Here is an 18,586-nt window from a genome sequence, read left to right as displayed (position 1 = left end):
TGCTGGGCACTCCACCATCAAGTGGGAAGGTGGGAAGCTGTGCAGAAAATGACCAAGATTTCTCTAGTGGCCACTTCCTAGGGTTCTGTCCAAGTTAAAAAAAAAAAAGAAAAAACAACAGAAGAGAGACTTCTGGGAAGAATCATGGGAGAGGATGGAGGGGCCCTCAGAAAGCATCTAGGCCAGTGGCTGACAACCATCGCCACACATCAGCATCACCTGGGAGCTTTAAAAAATGATAACTGCACCCCACCCCCAGACTCCAGTGTGATTGCTCTTGAGGGAAGCCTGGATGTTTTTACAAGCTCCCCAGGTGATGTCAATGTGTAGTCAGGGTCAAGAGCCAGTGTTCTCAGATGAAGCCAACCACTTTGATATCCAGATGAGGAGATTGAAGCCCCAGAAGACACGAGCTGGGCCTTTGCTACTAGCCAGCTGTATGACCTCATCTTAACCTTTCCCTACTGTGCAATGAGGATGATGACGGCCAAGACCCATCCTTAAGTACCTTTCAATGAGTCTGCTTATTGCAAAGGTTCAAACAATAAAGGGGGTTCTAATTACTCCCTTGGTTACCTGAAAATTCCATTTTCTGGAGTGGCTTCTGCAATCAGGTCATCTCAGACCAGACTTGTTTCTTTTCTGAACCACAAGGTCTCCATCAGTCAAATGAGGGTAATTCTACCTACAGCTGAGGATCCTACATTATTGTGAGGATCATACACAATATTGTCAGTAGAAATTGCTTTGCCAATGTAGGCCAAATGTTAGTTACTTCTGGTGGTGGTATTCTACAAGGATTTAGGTCAACTGAGGACTGATTCTGAGGTATATGGAAGGTGGGGCAGACTGCATGAGGTCTGGGATCAAATAGTAGTGACTGATTGCGTTTAAGATAAAGGTGGCCAAGAGAAGACCACAAATGTCTGACCTGCTGCTGGAGACATGGAATCTACTCATGCCCTCCACTGTTGGCTCAGGCCAGTCCATTGTCCTGGCCGCCTTTCATTTCCTCAAAGAAGCCCAGCTCTTCCCACCTCTGAGCCTGCCCTGGGGCCCACAGTGTTAGGGGTTCCTCTCAGGAGCCCTGGGTATACACCATGCCCATGAAGATGGCTGAGCTTCCAACACCCTTGCTCCTCATGGGGGGAGGGTAAGGCACAGAGAAGTGTCGTTCATTGGGGGCCAAACTGTAGTGAGAGGTGTGAATCCCCAAGTACGTCCATGTCTGAATCCCCAGAACCTGTGAATATGTTACCTTATGCTGCGAAAAAAACTTTGCAGATGTGATTAAGGTTAAGGATCTTGAGGTGGGGACATTATCTTGGTGAGCCTGATGGAATCACGTGTCATTAATGTAATCACAGGCTTATAAGTGAAAGAAGGAGGCAGGAAAAGTCAGTCAGAAGGAAATATGATGAAGGAAGCAGAGGTGTGAAGGAAAGCAGGGAGAGGGAAAGGGAGATCTGAAGATGGTATCCTTCTGGTCTTAAAGCTGGAGGCAGGGGCCATGAGCCAAGGAAGGTAAGCATCCTCTAGAAGCTGGGAAAGGTAGAGAAATGAATTCTTCGGAAAGCATCCAGAGGGAAAGCAGCCCTGCCTACACTATGATTTTAGCCTAGTTAGACTCATTTCAGGCTTCTGACCTCCAGAGTTTTAAGTATAAATTTGTGTTGTTTTAAGCTTCTCAGTTTATAGTAATTTGTCACGGCAGCCACAGGAAACTGATACAGCAGGAGGGCTTGGAGCACCAGAGAGGTGATGGGCTCTATCTCTCTTAGGCACTCACAGAGCTCCTCCTTCTGGAGACTTAGTTCTTCATCTGCAAGGGGCTGAGTTCTTCATTCGTAGGTTCCTTCCATCCTTCACATTCCAGGATGCTATGAGTCCAGCCCATCACCCTCTGCCAGCCTGCAAACTTTCGCTGTGGGACAAACTGTTATTTCCCTAACACTTCCAAGTGAATATAGCAGAATGATGGGAAAATTGGCTCTAGAGACAGACACAGACCTGCATTTGTACCTAGCCTTTGCCACTTAATAGCTGTGTGACCTGGGCACATTACTTAGCCTCTTGGAGCATTGGTGTCCCCATCTGGAAAACATGGATAATAATTGGACCATATATAGTTGTGGGGTGTTAAATTGGATCAGAGTGCAATGTGCTTAGTACTGGGCCAGGCACTTGGTGATGGTGATGGTTACAATTGTGTGCCAGGCTTGAGGAAGAGAGCATGAGAGACCCACTCACCCGTTGGCAATCCTGGAAAACTGTGCAGAGGTAGGCAAGGTGGAGGTGACCAGCCTGGTGGGCCCATGAGCTGAGATTGTCGTTACAAGCTGGGAGGGATGGTGCTTCTACACTTGGCACTAAGTAGGGCTGGGAAGCTGGACCCTCTGCATTGGGCTTTTAGGGAAGATAGTGATCCTGAGTTGTGTGTGTATTGGGGCGGTCATTGAGTAGCCACTGGGACTAGCCAGTGTTGTTCATACTTACTCAAATGGGTCACTTGGGTCAGCTTTCTGCAGTTCTGGAGGGATCGGGATCCGTTTGTAGTACATCTCCCAGTCAAAGGCTCCCCGCATGGCATCCCCTGCCTGCGTCTCGTACCGAAAGTCATCGTGGTCAATTACATCAATCATCGGGCACACAATGGTCTTGCGGTTCCGAGCAATGCGGTCTGAAGAAGCCAACAGATGCCTATCAGGTGAAGCAGGATGGGGGAGCAGCTAAGTGCATCGTCCTGTTCTGCAGCTCACTTGTGTTTTTAACATCTCTGAACCCTCAGTTTGACAATCCATGGCTGGGAAGGGAGAGTGCAAGCTTTAAGCACAAGGGACCAGACTGGGGCTCTCATCTCAGTTCTTTTATTCTAAATGCGGCCCTGAGGCAGCTGCACAAATAATATCTTCAAACCCCAGTGTTCTCCTCTATGCAATGGATTAAGAAGAGGCTCTGCCTCATGGTTATGAGGATTGACACAGTATGTCTGAAAATGCTTAGCATATGTGCCTCATTATTAGCATAATGAGCAGTACCACCATGGACAAAGATTGATTTCCTTCTGGGAAGGTCCCTGTTCCAGTCCTACGAGGCTCCTCATTCAGAGTCCTGAGCTTGACTCATGGGCCAAAGCAGTAGGCACTCCAGCACTTTCCTTCATGGCAGACTGCCTGCCCCTGACAGCTCACTGGCACCCCAGGCTGTAATCAGTGAGCAACTGGACCTTCTTGCAAGAATTCAGCTCAACTTTTTCAACCATCGGAACCATGGATGGGTGAATGAACTGCCCCAGGGAGTCTGTGTTCCTCAAGACTGGAGGTATGTAAGCAGAGCCTGGTGGACCATCACCCTGCAGGGATGCCATAGGCTGGGTGATTCCAAAGGTAAATGGGATCTTCACCTAGATGGCTTTATGGTCCCTTTCAGGCCTGGGAGAAGCTGATTCTATAAAATTGAGTCTCTGTTCAACCTACCAACATAATTCCAGCTTTGGTTTGCTCTGTCCTTCTTCCTTGTGCCAAGAAGCCCTGACCACAGCCAGGGGCTACCAGTGAGCTACTGGATCAGACAATCTGCTGTGGGGGACAAGTGGGCTGTGCTCAGTGCCTGGCTGCTTTGGGCCAGAAGTCAAATTCAAGGCTTAGAAATGGAAGCCTGGTAGGGGCAGGGCAGCCAGCAGCTTCCTGGGGCCCAAGGTTCCTTTGTCAAGTGACTGTAGATTTTTCTTCCAGGAGAGAAAACAGTATTTTTGCTTTTTTTCTAAACTGCAAAGCATGATCCGTAGGTGGGGTCATGAAATTGGTTGTGTGTGTGTTTGTAATAAACCAAAAAACAATACTAAATATCAGGCTGCATTCCAGGTGATAAGGGTTACTGTGACAGGTGATACTCTTTCAGAAACATGCTTCAGTCATACTGCATGAGTGTGTACATCTGTGTACTGGATTGAGATGCCCAAGGTGTTTCTTACTGGGGCATATAGTTTAAAGAGTTTGAGAAATACTGTTTTTGGCAGTGTACCCCTACAGGTGGATCAGGGGCCATCGGTGCCAGATGGACCTGGGAGTGTGTTTAAAAAACTCACGTGCCTGCCCCGACCCAGGCCCACTGAATCAGAATCTCTGGAGGTTGACTTGGATTTCCTTGTGGACAGATTCCCTGGGGATTCTTAATGAAGCTTAAGAATCTCCTCCAGGGAAAGATCTAGAATAGGGCCTTCCATTGAATCGTTCATGGCCAATCAGTGGACTTCACATCCAAGGAGGGCTGGGCCTGAGGACATAGTGGTCTCCTGGCTGCTGGCTGACTGTGGGAGGCATGAGGTCAAGGTAGCTTTGAAAGGCAGTGTTCTAAGGCACTGTGCCCACCTGGGGACAGAATGCCCAGGTTCAAATCCTGGTTTTGTCACCTCTTAGCAGTATAACGTTGGATAGGACTATCTGATGTCTCTGAGCCTCTGTTTCCTTGCTGACAAAGGGGAGGAAGACAGCACTTATCTCAGGGGGCCTCTGCGAGGTCCGAGTGGGATGATGGAGCCACAGTGCTCAGTGTAGCCTCTGGCACACCATCAGCACTCAGTGATGCTCTCCATGACCAGGATAACTAAGGGCAGCTCAGAAGCAGGAGTGGAAGGCTGAGCATCTCTCTTACTCTTTGCCTCTCAGTTTTCTTGTTTGCAAACAGTGGATAATAATGCCTGGTCTGCCTGCTTTACCACGCAATGGTCAAATTTAAATGTCAATGTGGCTGAAAAAGTGAAGGAGTTATTAGAGCCATGATAATGATGATGATGATGATCAACAGTGGCTTTCCACTGGGGGGCCGAGTCCTTCTCAGGCTCAGAAATGTGTATTCTCCAAAGGAGGCAGAGTGAGCTATGCATGGAGGTGTTAATGGTTTCACAGACAAAAGCCATGATGTGCTGTCAGCTTCTGATATTAGCAGGGACAGACTTTTAAATTTACACCACTGGTTCACATTTCTATTGGAAGAAGCAAAAAAAAAAAAAAAAAAAAAAGAAACCAAAAAAGAAAAAAAAAACCAACAAGGGGATGTTTCTTCCATGTATGTCTGCAGATGATGATAACTGCCCTCATATATTTCCATAGAAACAGAGTTAAGGGCTATTTAGACTACGAGCTCAGCTTCTAGCCCTAACACTTCATTCTCTTTATGAGTTACTGAATGACCCTACAAATGGGTTGTTCCTTCAGGACTATAAATTAGGCAATTTATGGTGAGGCTTTTTTCTTTTTTTTTTTTTTTTTCAGTAATGAGAGGCAACTATAGAATATCTCTTGGTTTAATTAAATAAATTACCAGAAATTCTGGGTTATATCCTTTTCCTGGCCCAGTGAAATCCTGACCCTTGGGGTCAGAAGCACAGAATCTAATAAGAAAGTTCCTTGCTGATCTGGGTTACAGATTTGCAGGATTATCTTTCTGTGTGTTTGTGTGGGTTCTGCTTTCTGTTCTCACCCCTGAATGGTGGCATTCCATAACCAGTGCTTCTCAAACTGTGGTCCCTGGACCAGTAGCACTGGCCTCACTGGGAGCTGGTTAGACATGCAACTTGCGAGGCTCCACCCCAGGCCTCCTGGATCAGAAATTCTGGATAGGGGCCAGCATCTGTGTTTTCACGGTCTTTCAGGTGATTCTGATGCATGCTCAAGTTTGCCCTAAACTTCAATCCTCTTTGTTCCCTAAGCTTTCTGTAGTGGAGAGCTTACCCATCCCTTCTTCAGGAGTTCATTTTTTGCTCCAGAATGGTAACTCTTCCCTAGTCTGCCTCCAGCCCTGGCTGTGTCCCTCACCTGACTCCCAGTCTCAATGGGACAGTTCCTTTTGTGTGTTTGCCTGTCAGGACCAGTATACTGCCTTCATCAAAACCCAACTCCTCAAGATTCAGGCCTCATTCCTCAAGCAGCTATGAGGCATGTTCCACCCAACCTCCAGTGCTCCCATCTCCCTTCTGTCTGCAGGCTGTGGTAGAGGGCTCCTGGATCATGCTGCCCTCTGCACAGCTCTTCTCTGATATCTGTCAGGAACTTTTGTCTAAGACGAAGTGAATACAGGGAGGCAATGTAGAGCTGTGAAGAATAGACTTTGGAGCCTGACAGATGGTGACTTTGACACTTATAGCCCAAGGGGACAAGCAAGTCATTCAATATCTCAGAACCTTAGTTTCTTTGACTACATAAGGGGTATACTTTTGACCTTGCATGATTTTGTGAAGACTAGAGATAATGCTTATAACTGCCTGGCTCACAGTGGCAGCACAATCTATGGCAACTCTTCTAAGCTGACATGATGATGTCTCCCACAGTTTGGCTATTAACAGCAGACAGCATGGGCTTGCTTTGCAATAAAATGAAGTAATTTGAGGTAAGCAGTCATGTTACTAGATGCTCATGTGCTGTGTGACTTTGGGAAAGTCACTTCCCCTCTCTGAGTCTTAACTTCTCTGTGAAATGAAGGGAAAGGACTGGCTGGATTTTAATTTTGAGCACTCCTGAACTTCTGAATCCCTTATGACATCTGGCATTGTGCTGGGGGCATCTGGAGCAGGCAAAGGAGGCCTCATGGATGGCTCCCTGCAGCAGGAGGGGCCACTGGCACTGGCTCATTGCAGTTTGCCTCCAAGTGGGAGGGGCTGTCCTACCGAGTAAGGGGGGAAGCCAGTTGACATTGGCCTCACAGTGTGAATCCAAGAATGTGATGACATCCCCTGTTGCCACTGAGGCCCCCAGCATTCGGGTCCTTATCAGCCCTTCCCGTTTCTTGGTTCGAAGAATCCTCACGCTGGGGAAAAGGGCCATGTAGTCTTCAAGTGGCTTCTTCAGGTGCTCTATAAGACAGAAGAGGACAGATGGGTGAGAACAGGTGCTTAGCAGTCATTCTTGTCACTCCTCCCTCACATGTGAACTGCACTTCACAGTCCAGACACAGCTTTCCTGTACACTGCCTCACTAGACCTTTCAGACAGGGTGAAGAAGGGCAGGGATCATTATGTGTGTACTACAGATGGAGAAATTAAGGCTCAAAGAGGTCCAGTGATGGTGCCCAGACCTGTAACAGAGAGATCTTCTGTCCAAGGGTGTAAGTATTTGTGGTTTATGCCTGACTGGGACCCATTCCCTCATCTTCTGGTAACAATATTTTTCTTTTTCTTTGGGACACTGCCCCTTCCTTTCCCAGTCCATCAGACTTTGTTGGTGCTGACTCCATTCCCTGGGGAATGACAGACCAATCAGGGCATTCCATTCCCTTGGGCACGGTGATTGTTTCAGGGATAGCCATGTGGCCTTAGTTGGTCCAAATAATGGGTGCTGAGAGTGTTTTTCAGGATTATTGAAAAAGGAGGCCGTTTCCTTTTGCTAGTTAATTGGCTGTAAGTTTGGAGCCACTCGTGACATCTTTGGTGAAATGAGGTGATGAGAGGTGGTAGGGGAATATATTGAGACTAAAGCCAACCTATAAAAATAAGAGTCAAAGTATGAAGAAAGAGAGACATTGTCCTGATGACATTTCAGTTCCTTAGACCTGCGTGCCTGAAGTAGACAGACTCCTAGATGCTCTTATTACACAAAACAGCAAATTCCTCTCCTTGCTTATCCTAATGTGGGTTGGATTTCTGCCCCAAGCGTGGATAAGTTGTTTTGAATAAATATCAAAGACAGTCTCTTTCTCCTAAAAGTTTCAGCCTCAGCACTGTTGTCTCTTGATTTTAATCAGGCTTGGGGTCCTTTATGAAGACTCTAGAATGGCTGCAAAAGAAACCTACAGCATATATCATACTTAATGATGAAATGTGGGATGCTTTCCTCCTATGATCAGGAGAAAACTGTATGCTTTCACAACATCTATTCAACATTATACTAGAATTCTTAGCCCGTGTAATTGGTAAGAAAAAGAAAAGGCATAAGGATTGGACATACAGCCAATAAATTCCTGGGTTTGCGGTGGAAACATGACGGTTTCCTTCTTCCAGCTGCGTTTCCTCAGTCTCTGACAATCATATACTACCATCTTGATTTTTGCTGCATTCATCTACTTTACTACAATTTACTTGGTTGTTTTAAAAATCAACTCACTTTTAAAAATTAAGCTTTTCATTAAAATTATTTTAAAAGGAAACTTTAAACACCATAGATGAAAAATTGGTATAATTTCTAATAAAGAGCTAATAAATAAAAATCTCCACGAAATAAAAATTTGTTGTAAGATTTTTTATTTCTACCAGATACTCCTGCCTCTCCACAACTATGAGCTTACAGTCTGCCCTCTCTTTGTCAAGCAGGAAGCTATGGAAAACCATTTGAGGTGATCAAAAGAATGAAAGAAAATTGAAAAGAGAAAGCTTTTTCTCTACATTATCCAGTGCTACTTACTGCAAAGTCTCTGAACCACCTGTAATCATCTTAGGTGTGACTTAAAATCACTTTTGGGACAGGCACTGTGCCTATAACCCCAGCACTCCAGGAGGCTGAGGTGGGGGGATTACTTGAACTGGGGAGACTGAGGCTGCAGTGAGCCATGATTGAGCCACTGCACTCCAGCCTGGATGACAGAATGAGACCCTGTGTCAATGAATAAATGAGTAAATGAATGAATGAATGAATGAAAAAATGACTTTTGCGCTGGTACACTTAGGGAAACACTGCTTCCAGCACTTTGATTTTTGTCACCAAGGAACTTCATTGAGATGATGTGTGTTTCTTGTAGGCAGGAGAAATTCGAATACAGAGAAAAGACGATCTACATACATAGAACCAGAGGCTATAAGGCTAAAAAATGTTCCAGGTCTCTTCTTGCTTGTGCACAAAGATTAATATGGCTTCTCTCACCCTTTCCCACTTCTCTTTGGAACAGTGACTCTGTAGAAAGCAGAAATCAATTTGCCCTAATTGAGGGACTAAATCTTTCCAAAAGAGACTTTCTTAGGCAACAAGACAAGATAGCAAGAGGCATGATCACATTCCAAATATGCTGCTGTTTGGGCAGGAACACTATCTTCAAAAAAAGAAAAAATCCATAATCACTCTCTGTGACCACCACTTCTTCCTGGCTGGGTTCAACTGGTAGGTCATTACAACGAGAATGAGATAATCTCTGTACCACACACCACTACTCCCATCAGAGGAAGAAATATCACCCCAGCTGGCTCTAATCATGGAGGGCCCGGCTTGGGCAGAGCCCCATCACTAAATCACCCCGAATGCAGATGGCCACAGCCATTACCGAGTGACCAATTAAGGCCTTCTGACAGCTTGTGGTAAAGTCAGAGCAATTATTTAGGGGCAATTATGCTCCTCCTGTCCTTATTAGATGGTGCATTTACATAAAATCAGGGCCGTTGCCCTATTTTACCACCCTGTCTTCCTGGATGAGGACATTTCATAAAATCGTAGAGTTTTAGAGCTGGGGGGGACTTTAAATGAAGATGATGTTAATTATGATGACAATTACAGGGAACAATTACTGAGCCCCTGCTCACATACATTATGTCTGACACCCACAGCACCACCACAAACTGGGTCTTACAGAGGAAGATACCAAGGCTCAGAGTGGGTGATGTGACCTGCCCAGGGAACATAGTTTATAAATGATGATGCCACGGTCTAAGACACCCTGCCTGATTGAGAAAGAGCAGGCTCTTCCTACTGCACCAAACCTCGTGTCTGCCTTGCTTTAGTCAGTTTCTCCTCAGAAGAGCAGGGAGAGCCAGAGAAGTTAAATGTCTTACTTAGAATCATACAGTGGGTCCTTGACACAGAAGGGTTATAACCTAGCTCAGAGCTTTTTCCATGCTCAGATTTCCCCCAGCTTCATAAGTCCTAAGGCAGGCTGGCAACCTGGCTTCATCAAAGTGCCTACACTGATGGGTTTGAAATGGACACCTAAAGCTCTGTTAAGAAAGATTCTGAAGCTCTATCCTGGCTCAGTATGAAAGCTCCAGGACTGAGAAGAGATGCCTCAGCATCTGACACAGAGTCCTTAATGCCACATACTCATCATCAATATTCTAGGGGCTGCCCTGATTGTAAACAGCACAGAAATGTTTTTGTCTTTATTATCCCTAATTTAATAATGACTCAGAACCATCCAAAAGACACTGAGGCTGATTCTGAAGGTGGGAGCGCCCATCATTGTAAGGCTTTATGCAGGTGTTAGATGAGCACTTATCAGAGAGGTGACAGATGGGTTCTGTGGCACATGCATCTGGTGCCCCACCCATACCCCCTCTGCATTTGGTCTCACGCCTGCCTGCCTGCATGCCACCTGCCAGCATCTGCCATTCTGCCCCAGGGGCTGCCTAGCTCCATGTATCGGACCTCGCCCAAGGACCCCCTAGCTCCCTCGCCCCTCAGGTGGGATGACCCTGAGCACATGCTCCATGCTGGCTTCCAGAATTCCCAGTGGACCATGCAGAGCTGCCCGCAGTGCTGCCTGTCACAGCCACTCTTCCTGGTGCCCCCACTTTCCGTTCTCACTTCCCTACTTCCTTCCTGATATTTCCTGGCATCTCCTCCCAAATAAACTATTTGCACTGTCCCAGGATCTGCTTCAGAAAACCCAGACTCAGATTCCAAGTAGCAGGCATGACTTAGAAGCTCTCCAAAGCTGAATGCGTGATTCCATGAAGCTCACAGTGATAACTTGAGCACAGCAACATGCAGTGCTTTGGTGCCTACTTTCTCTAAACAATGGCTAACGTTTTTAGCACTCCCTCGAACCACAGCCCCAGAAGCTTTACACCTGTTTAATCCTTCAATAGTCACAAAAACTCTATGATGCTAGTCACTAATTAATACCCTCATTTTGCTGATGAGGAAACTGGGGGCACAGAGAAGTTAAGTAACTTTTCCAAGGTCCACACAGTAAGTGACAGGATGAAAACCCAGGCAATCTGGCTCCAGAGCCTGTAGTTTTCCTCATTAAACTTTCAACATTAAGAATAACTGCAAACATATTTTTAAAAAGTAGAACAGAATGATGAACGTCCCATGGACCCATCCTTCATCCTGGTGTCTCTTGTTTCATCTCTGTCCCTGCCCATGGGATGACTCAGAAACAAATGGAATCTGTACTTGTAACCACCAAGCAGTAAGAGAAGAGCCCAGGAGATTAACGGAGAAGGATATAACAACTTCAAATCGTATAACTCTTGTTCCTCTCCCAAGAACACTCTCAGTAAGTTATCTCAATGTTGGGTAGGCAGTATCTTCTCAGGAAATACTTGATTAACCCTCTGAACCCCTCAGAGCTGATGCAAGGAGGATGGGGCAGGCAGATAGCATCACTTCTGATATTACTGGAAACTGAGACCTAGGGAAGGGAACCCCAACTCTTTCAGCTGGTGAGGTCTGAGTGAGGCTAGAACTCAGGCCCCACACTTCCCACAGTCCTTTCTCTATACGCTGCCCTGAGCGCGCACACACACACACACACACACACACACACACACACACTGTGGCGTGTCTGGGGCCTGTGGCTCTCTGAGTTCCTGTCTTAAAATGGACACACACACACACACACACACACACACACACTGTGGCGTGTCTGGGGCCTGTGGCTCTCTGAGTTCCTGTCTTAAAATGGACACACACACACACACACACACACACTGTGGGGTGTCTGGGGCCTGTGGCTCTCTGAGTTCTTGTCTTAAAGTGGAGACACACACACACACACACACACACACACACACACACTGTGGCGTGTCTGGGGCCTGTGGCTCTCTGAGTTCCTGTCTTAAAATGGATACACACACACACACACACACACACACTGTGGGGTGTCTGGGGCCTGTGGCTCTCTGAGTTCTTGTCTTAAAGTGGAGACACACACACACACACACACACACACACACACTGTGGGGTGTCTGGGGCCTGTGGCTCTCTGAGTTCTTGTCTTAAAGTGGAGACACACACACACACACTGTGGCGTGTCTGGGGCCTGTGGCTCTCTGAGTTCCTATCTTAAAATGGACACACACACACACACACACACACACACACACACACACACACTGTGGGGTGTCTGGGGCCTGTGGCTCTCTGAGTTCTTGTCTTAAAGTGGAGACACACACACACACACACACACACACACACACACACACTGTGGCGTGTCTGGGGCCTGTGGCTCTCTGAGCTACTGTCTTAAATTAGAGCCTCTCCCTCCCATCTGGTCTGAAGGGCTCTTAGGATTCCAATGATGGTTCTACCAAGTGGGTTGTGGCACAAGGAGGAGTTATTGTGGCTTGAATCATGTCCTCCCAAAAGATACATTGAAGTCCTAACCCCTGGTAGTTGTGGATGTGGCTTTATATGAAAACAGGGTCTTTGCAGATGTAGTTATGTTAAGATGAGGTCACACTGGATTAGGGTGGGCACTCATCCAATGACTGGTATATTTTTAAGAAGAGAGAAATCTGGACCCAGACACACAGGGAGGATACTGGTGATGATGGAAGCAGAGACAGGAGTAATGAGTCTACAGGCCAAGGAATGCCAAGACTTGCCAGCAATACCAGAAGCTGGGAAGAGGCACGGAATCCTCTCGATCCTTCAGAGACAGGAGGACACTTTGATTTTGGACTTGTAGGAACTGTGAGAGAATGAACTTCTGTTTTAAGCTACCCAGTTTTTGGTTCTCTGTTACAGCAGCCCTAGGAAACTCAGATTGGAGCGGTAAGATTCTCATGCACTGGCACTGTGACAGTGACCTGGATCTCATGCACCGGCAGGAATACAGCCCACTTGCATCCTCTGTTGTGCCTGGTCTGGAGCATTCCACGGCCTACTGCATTAGCCAGGGCTTACCCCTCGGCAGTCTAGTCTGTTTGTTTGCACAGTTCAAGTAGTCTTTAAAAGGAGCAATACATTGCATCTTGTCACTCTTCTACTCTCCTGCTTAAATTTAAACCCTTCTCGCACCTGTAATCCCAGCACTTTGAGACTGTGGCATGCAGCTCACGAAGTCAGGAGTTTGAGAACAGCCTGCCCAATATGGTGAAACCCCGTCTCCACTAAAAATACAAAAATTAGCCGGGCATGGTGGTGGGCACCTGTAGTCCCAGCTAGTCGGTAGGCTGAGGCAGGAGAATTGCTTGAACCCAGGAGGCAGAGGTTGCAGTGAGCAGAGACTGTGCCACTGCACTCCAGCCTGCGTGACAGAGTGAGACTCTGTCTCAAAACAAACAAACAAACAAACAAAAAATTAAACCCTTCAATAGCTTCCCCCTGGCTCTTGGAAGAAGGTCCACTATCCTTACTAAGGGTCGTACGACAAGTTGTGCGTAGTCAGTCTCTGTTCCTTCTCCAGCCTTATCTTGACCTCTCCCTCCATGATGCTCCTTCCCCTACCACCTTCTTTCTGGTGTTCAAAAGTCCCATGATGTCTCCCTCAGCCTCAGAGTCTCTGCCCATGCCAGTCCTTCTGCCTGGATTGGTGGACATCCCAAGGCCTCCACCCGATTCCTCCCAGTTAACTCCTGCTCATCCTTCAGATCCCAGTGCAAACTTCAACTCCCCACAAAGCCTTTCTTGATGTACCCAAACCACAGCAGCTTCCTGCATCAGCCCCTTGCAGAGCCCTGGAACTCATCCTTCAAGGCGCTCAGCTCAGATCACGCCGCATATCTGTGGAATTCATGTCTCACTCAACCCTAAGCTTATGAGGGCAAGTTCTGTGACTGCTCCTCTCACCAGGGTGTCCCTCGTGCGGAATTCATCTCTCATTCAACCCTAAGCTTATGAGGGCAAGTTCTGTAACTGCTCCTCTCACCAGGGTGTCCCTCGTGCCTAGCGCCCATGCCAAAGGCATCTGTGAACCTTCATCTCGTCTGATTTTCAAAACTCTGTGAAGGAAACAGGTCCCAGTTCAACACCCTCACTTCAAGACCAGAGACGTCAAGTCCAGAAAACACTTCTTGTCCAAGGCTACCCAGCTAACAAGTTATATGCTGAAGACAGGACTCAGATATAGTTTGGTTTGTTCAGGAATTTTCACTACTCTCTGTAATCATATTAATTCCCAAGTGGAATATTTCAGAGTTTCAATCTCTGATGGCACCGAGCCTTGCAAAAATACCAACGGAGGAGCACCAGAAGTAGAGGAGCTCTACTGTCCCTGTAAACCTCCCAGATGCTCCGGTATACTGGCAGGAGAGCACCACATGGAGCGGCCCAAGAGGGAAGAGGAGGAGCAGCAGAAGGGAAGCGGGGAGGGGGCCACCAACCAGATGAGTCAGCAGCATCCCTGGTGTCGGTCTCAGGCTCCTGGGGTGCTGCCAACCATGCAGAGGCTTGGGCTGGCTTTGGGGCCTGTCGGTGTTCTGGGCTTTGTCATGTCTTGGTTCTGCTTGGCTTCTGTTCTTAAAGTGCCATAGAGTTCATCTGTCTCCTGGGATAGATTTATTCACTTGTAAATCTTGGTGTATTACAAGGTACTGGCAATCCACTTGGAGAGAGAGGAGGGCACATGTCAGTAAACAGCAGCATTGTCCTTTACCCTGTTTTGATACTCTGGTGATTCAAGCCAAATGAAATGTTAAGATGAGGTGGGCCCTCACCTTTATCACCCTTGTCATGATTTCTGTTGGGTGCTTACCATGTGCCTAGGCCCTGTGCTGTGTGTCATACACACTGCCTCATTTCATACTTTATTTTTTATTTTTTTGAGATGAGGTCTCACTCTGTTGTCCAGGCTGGAGTGCAGTGATGCCATCTTGGTTCAATGCTGCCTCTGCTTCCTGGGTTCAAGCAATTTTCCTGCCTCAGCCTCCCATATAGCTGGGATTACATACCTGTACCACCCTGCCTAGATAATTTTTGCATTTTTTGTAGAGACAAGGTTTCATCATGTTGGCCAGGCTGGTTTCGAACTCCTGATCTCAAGTGATCCACTTGCATCAGCCTCCCAAAGTGCTGGGATTATAGGCATGAGCCACTGTGCTTGGTCTCATTTCATTCTTGTGACAACTCTAGGAGGCAGCCACATTAAGACTTTCTTAGACTGGGTGTGGTGGCTCATGCCTGTAATCCCAGCACTTTGAGAGGCCGAGGTGGGCAGATCACCTGAGGTCAGGAGTTTGAGACCATCCTGGCCAACATGGTGAAATACCATCTCTACTAAAAATACAAAAATTACCTGTGGTGGCTTGCACCTGTAGTCCCAGCTACTCAGCAGGCTGAGGCAAGAGTATTGCTTGAACCCAGGAGGTGGAGGTTGCAGTGAGCCGAGATTGCTCCACTGCACTCCAGCCTGCGCAACAAGAGCAAAACTCTGTCTCAAAAAAAAAAAAAAAAAAAAGACTTTCTTAGACAAAAAGAAACTGAGTCTCAGAAAAGTTCTATGTGAATCTATGTTCAGACAGCTAATAGGTGACAGCTGGGAGTCATACCAGGTATTTCTGATTCCAAAGCTGTTATTATTAACCATGCAACTACACCACCTCTCAATGCCCTTGGTCTCTCTGTCCTGCCTAGCAAATACCAGTTTCCAATCCTAATCCTCTAGGATGTCCAAGGCTTTCCCTTGCTTGAAAAACTTGTAGACAGGTAAATATAAACAGCAGGAAAATTAAAAAGACAGGTTGGGAAGGAAAGCTATGTTTATATGAGGATGGGTTTTAGCAGGTGAAAAGTACAGGCATTTAAGCATTCTTTACTGTTTGGAAAAGGGAAACAGACCAGCCCTTCAGGAAAGACATACTTTTTCTGGATCAGAGCCCCAGGAGGAATTTTAGAGAGTGGCAGAGTTGAAAGGAACTTCAGAGTTCAACTAGAAGACCTTTGTTTTCCTTTGATATGAGTCCACTCACAAGACAATCTCAGGCATAATAGACACTTTTGATGTGCAGCTTGGAAAGCCGATTATTTCTTTTTTTCCCTTCCCTCCCTCCTCCTCTTCTTTTTGATAACAGCTTTACCAAGGTAATTCATCTATTACGCAATTTGCCCGTTTAAAGCATACAATTTGATATCAATCAGCCATTTCTTGCACCAGAGCGAGAGCCTCTCTGCTGAGGAGAATCAGTCCAGTTTAACCAGGAAAGCATTTACTGAGCTCCTGCAGTGCCAGGAGCTATGTGGGGGTACATTCCTTTCTGGTGATCTCACACACCGGTTTTCACAATGTGGTTCCAGACTGGATGCATCAGCATTATTTGGGAATTTAGTAGAAATGTCCATTCTTAGGCCTCACCTTTAAACCTACTGAAGCAGATGGGTGGGGCCCACTGAGCTGGATTTTAACAAGCCCTCCCCCGATTCTCAGGCATGCTAAAGTTTGAGGATCACTGATGTGACATGCAGAAGATAAGTTCAGAAAAATCAACCTAGGCCATCTTGATCATATTAGGAACTCTAAATGATCAAAACCAGAATCCCATGTTTCCTGCCAGAATAATGGAAAAACTGAAGTTCTGTAAGGAATCCAAGACTATTCTGCCTCCCACCCCAGCAAATCTGTGAGCAGGTGGGTGCTGTCTGGGTGCCCTCCCATCCCTCCTCCTGTCTCTGAGCATAGCCCTCAGGTTCCCACCAGTTCCCACCTAGCCTGGCTGCTCTGTTTCCCTCCTCTTGCCTTCTAATGAGAAAAGGTCTGACAAATGAACACATCTCCTGATAGGGCTCAAAGCAAAGGTTCTCAAACCTCAGCCCTAAGAACCTCCAGAGAAACTGGTTTTCACACAGATACTGAGGTAGTGTCGTAGATTCTGACTCTATATAATCTGGGAACAGTGGCTTTCAAGCCTTTGACTGTGACTCATAGGAAGAAATACATTTTACATCGTGACCTGGAACAAATTCATACAAATGTATACACACACATATAACTGAAATACAAGGCGTGATTCACTGGGATACATTTTTTTTTCTATTCTATCCTCTTGCATTCCATTTTTGTTCAAATCCTAGATATGATGACCGTATAAACAGATTTTATGACCTTCTAATGGGTCTATTCCTACCATCTGAAAAACGCTGGCCTAGGGCACAGCCCGGAACCTACAATGTTACAAGGTGGCCCACTTGATCCTGAGACAGGTTGTCCTCTGTCATGGCCCCTGACTCAAGGCTAGTACTCTGCATGACATACCATGGTTACCATTGCTATTGGTATTGGCTTTCTGAGAATGGACAAAAATGTGCCCAGGGTTCTATAAACAGGACTAACATTGCATTGCTTACCTCAATAGATCATTACCAGAATTATTTTCTGTTGACTTGAGATCTCTGAAGTACCAATAGGTGGAGGAAGTGGTTATTCCCAAATAGCCAATTTCCTTCTCCCAAAGATTCCAGAGGGCCTAGTTTAGGTGTCTTTCCTACCACCATAAGAGCTGCCAGGAAAAGGTTGTATCAGAGCTTTTGGTATCTGTGGGCCTATTATCTTAGCAGCTGGAAAACATCAAGGACACAGCAGATTTGAGGGATTTGGACCTAACCCCCTTTGTCAAAGACCAACATAGATTCAACATCTGGCTGACTCACCCTCTAATTCAGGAGTTTTCTTTTCTTTTTAAATTTTTATTTTTACTTTGTAGCTCCAGTTCAAAGGAAAATTCAGGCGTTTTCAAGCCTCCCTAACTCAACACCCCTTTATGAAACAGCTGTTTTGTATGGTACCCTTTAATATCTTAAAATAAAATTAATAAATAATATAGCCTGCCTAACACCCATTTCCAAGAAATTTTAATAATGACCCAACTGTGATGTAAAGGAGAAATAATAAAATCATGTGCATTTCAACACAAATGCTTAGGCTGACTGCAAGAAGGCAGAGAAGCCAAATGCTCATACTTGTAAGTACCATATATTTGACTACACATTATTTTACCTAACAGACACGGCTGGCAGCTCAAGTATCCTAAGCAGCACTGCTGTTGATGACATGATTGTCTAAAACAGCCAACAAATGCTGGTGGAGTTTCAACCAAAATGAATACAATCTGCTCTTGATACACGTGCTTTCCTGGACAAGTCAGTGCAGTGGCAAGCCTGCGAGGAGAGAGCAAAGAGATGGAGACAATTCCTTTCACTGGAGTGCGGCTTGGGAAGAATAGTGTATTGCCTGTAAGTGGTTTTGGGTAGTAGCTGACAACATGGTAAGAGGAGTTTGGGTGAAATGCTAACTAATGGGCATGTTCCATTAACAAAATAAATTTCGGTGGGGGGGAAATTTAGGAACAAGGAGAGAGGAACTAGTAAGGCTGAGTGTTGTGTGGATGGAAGGGTGAGAGGGCAGACAGTCCCCAGCAGTGTGGCCTAGGGGGCTTGGGAGAGCGGGACTGTGTAGTGAGATTGTCAGTGGGCTGCTATAGAGTATGTGATGTAAACATACTCTATGTATGTAAACACGTACTCTATATGTCTTCTCTGCCTCTTCCAGCAAGTGTTCAGTTAAGTTGAAAGTCCTCCCTGATGATGGTTTTGTGCACGTGGGTTCTTTCAGGGTACTCTAGATTACTGCCAAGGTCAAACAGCTCATAGTGGCTTCTCTGGAATTCAAGCCCCAGTCAGTCTCTTTTCACCACCCCTTAACAATCGAGTCCTCCTGAACTGATGGCTTAGAT

General features: G+C 46.2%; 1 protein-coding gene across 1 annotated transcript in view; it reads right to left on the bottom strand.

The window, feature by feature from the left end:
• Nucleotides 1-18,586, bottom strand: part of GALNT10 (polypeptide N-acetylgalactosaminyltransferase 10) — a 240,656-nt gene that overhangs the window by 36,558 nt on the left and 185,512 nt on the right. The window contains exons 5-6 of the mRNA XM_035289215.3: nucleotides 6,665-6,850; nucleotides 2,497-2,680 (exon numbers count right to left, since the gene is read on the bottom strand). Coding sequence (XP_035145106.1) covers nucleotides 2,497-2,680; nucleotides 6,665-6,850 — 370 coding nt within the window. The remainder of the gene's footprint in view (nucleotides 1-2,496; nucleotides 2,681-6,664; nucleotides 6,851-18,586) is intronic.

Source organism: Callithrix jacchus, chromosome 2 (genome assembly GCF_049354715.1).
Source record: "Callithrix jacchus isolate 240 chromosome 2, calJac240_pri, whole genome shotgun sequence".
NCBI classification, from domain to species: Eukaryota; Metazoa; Chordata; class Mammalia; order Primates; family Cebidae; genus Callithrix; species Callithrix jacchus.
This window is presented reverse-complemented; position numbering and strand designations above follow the sequence as displayed.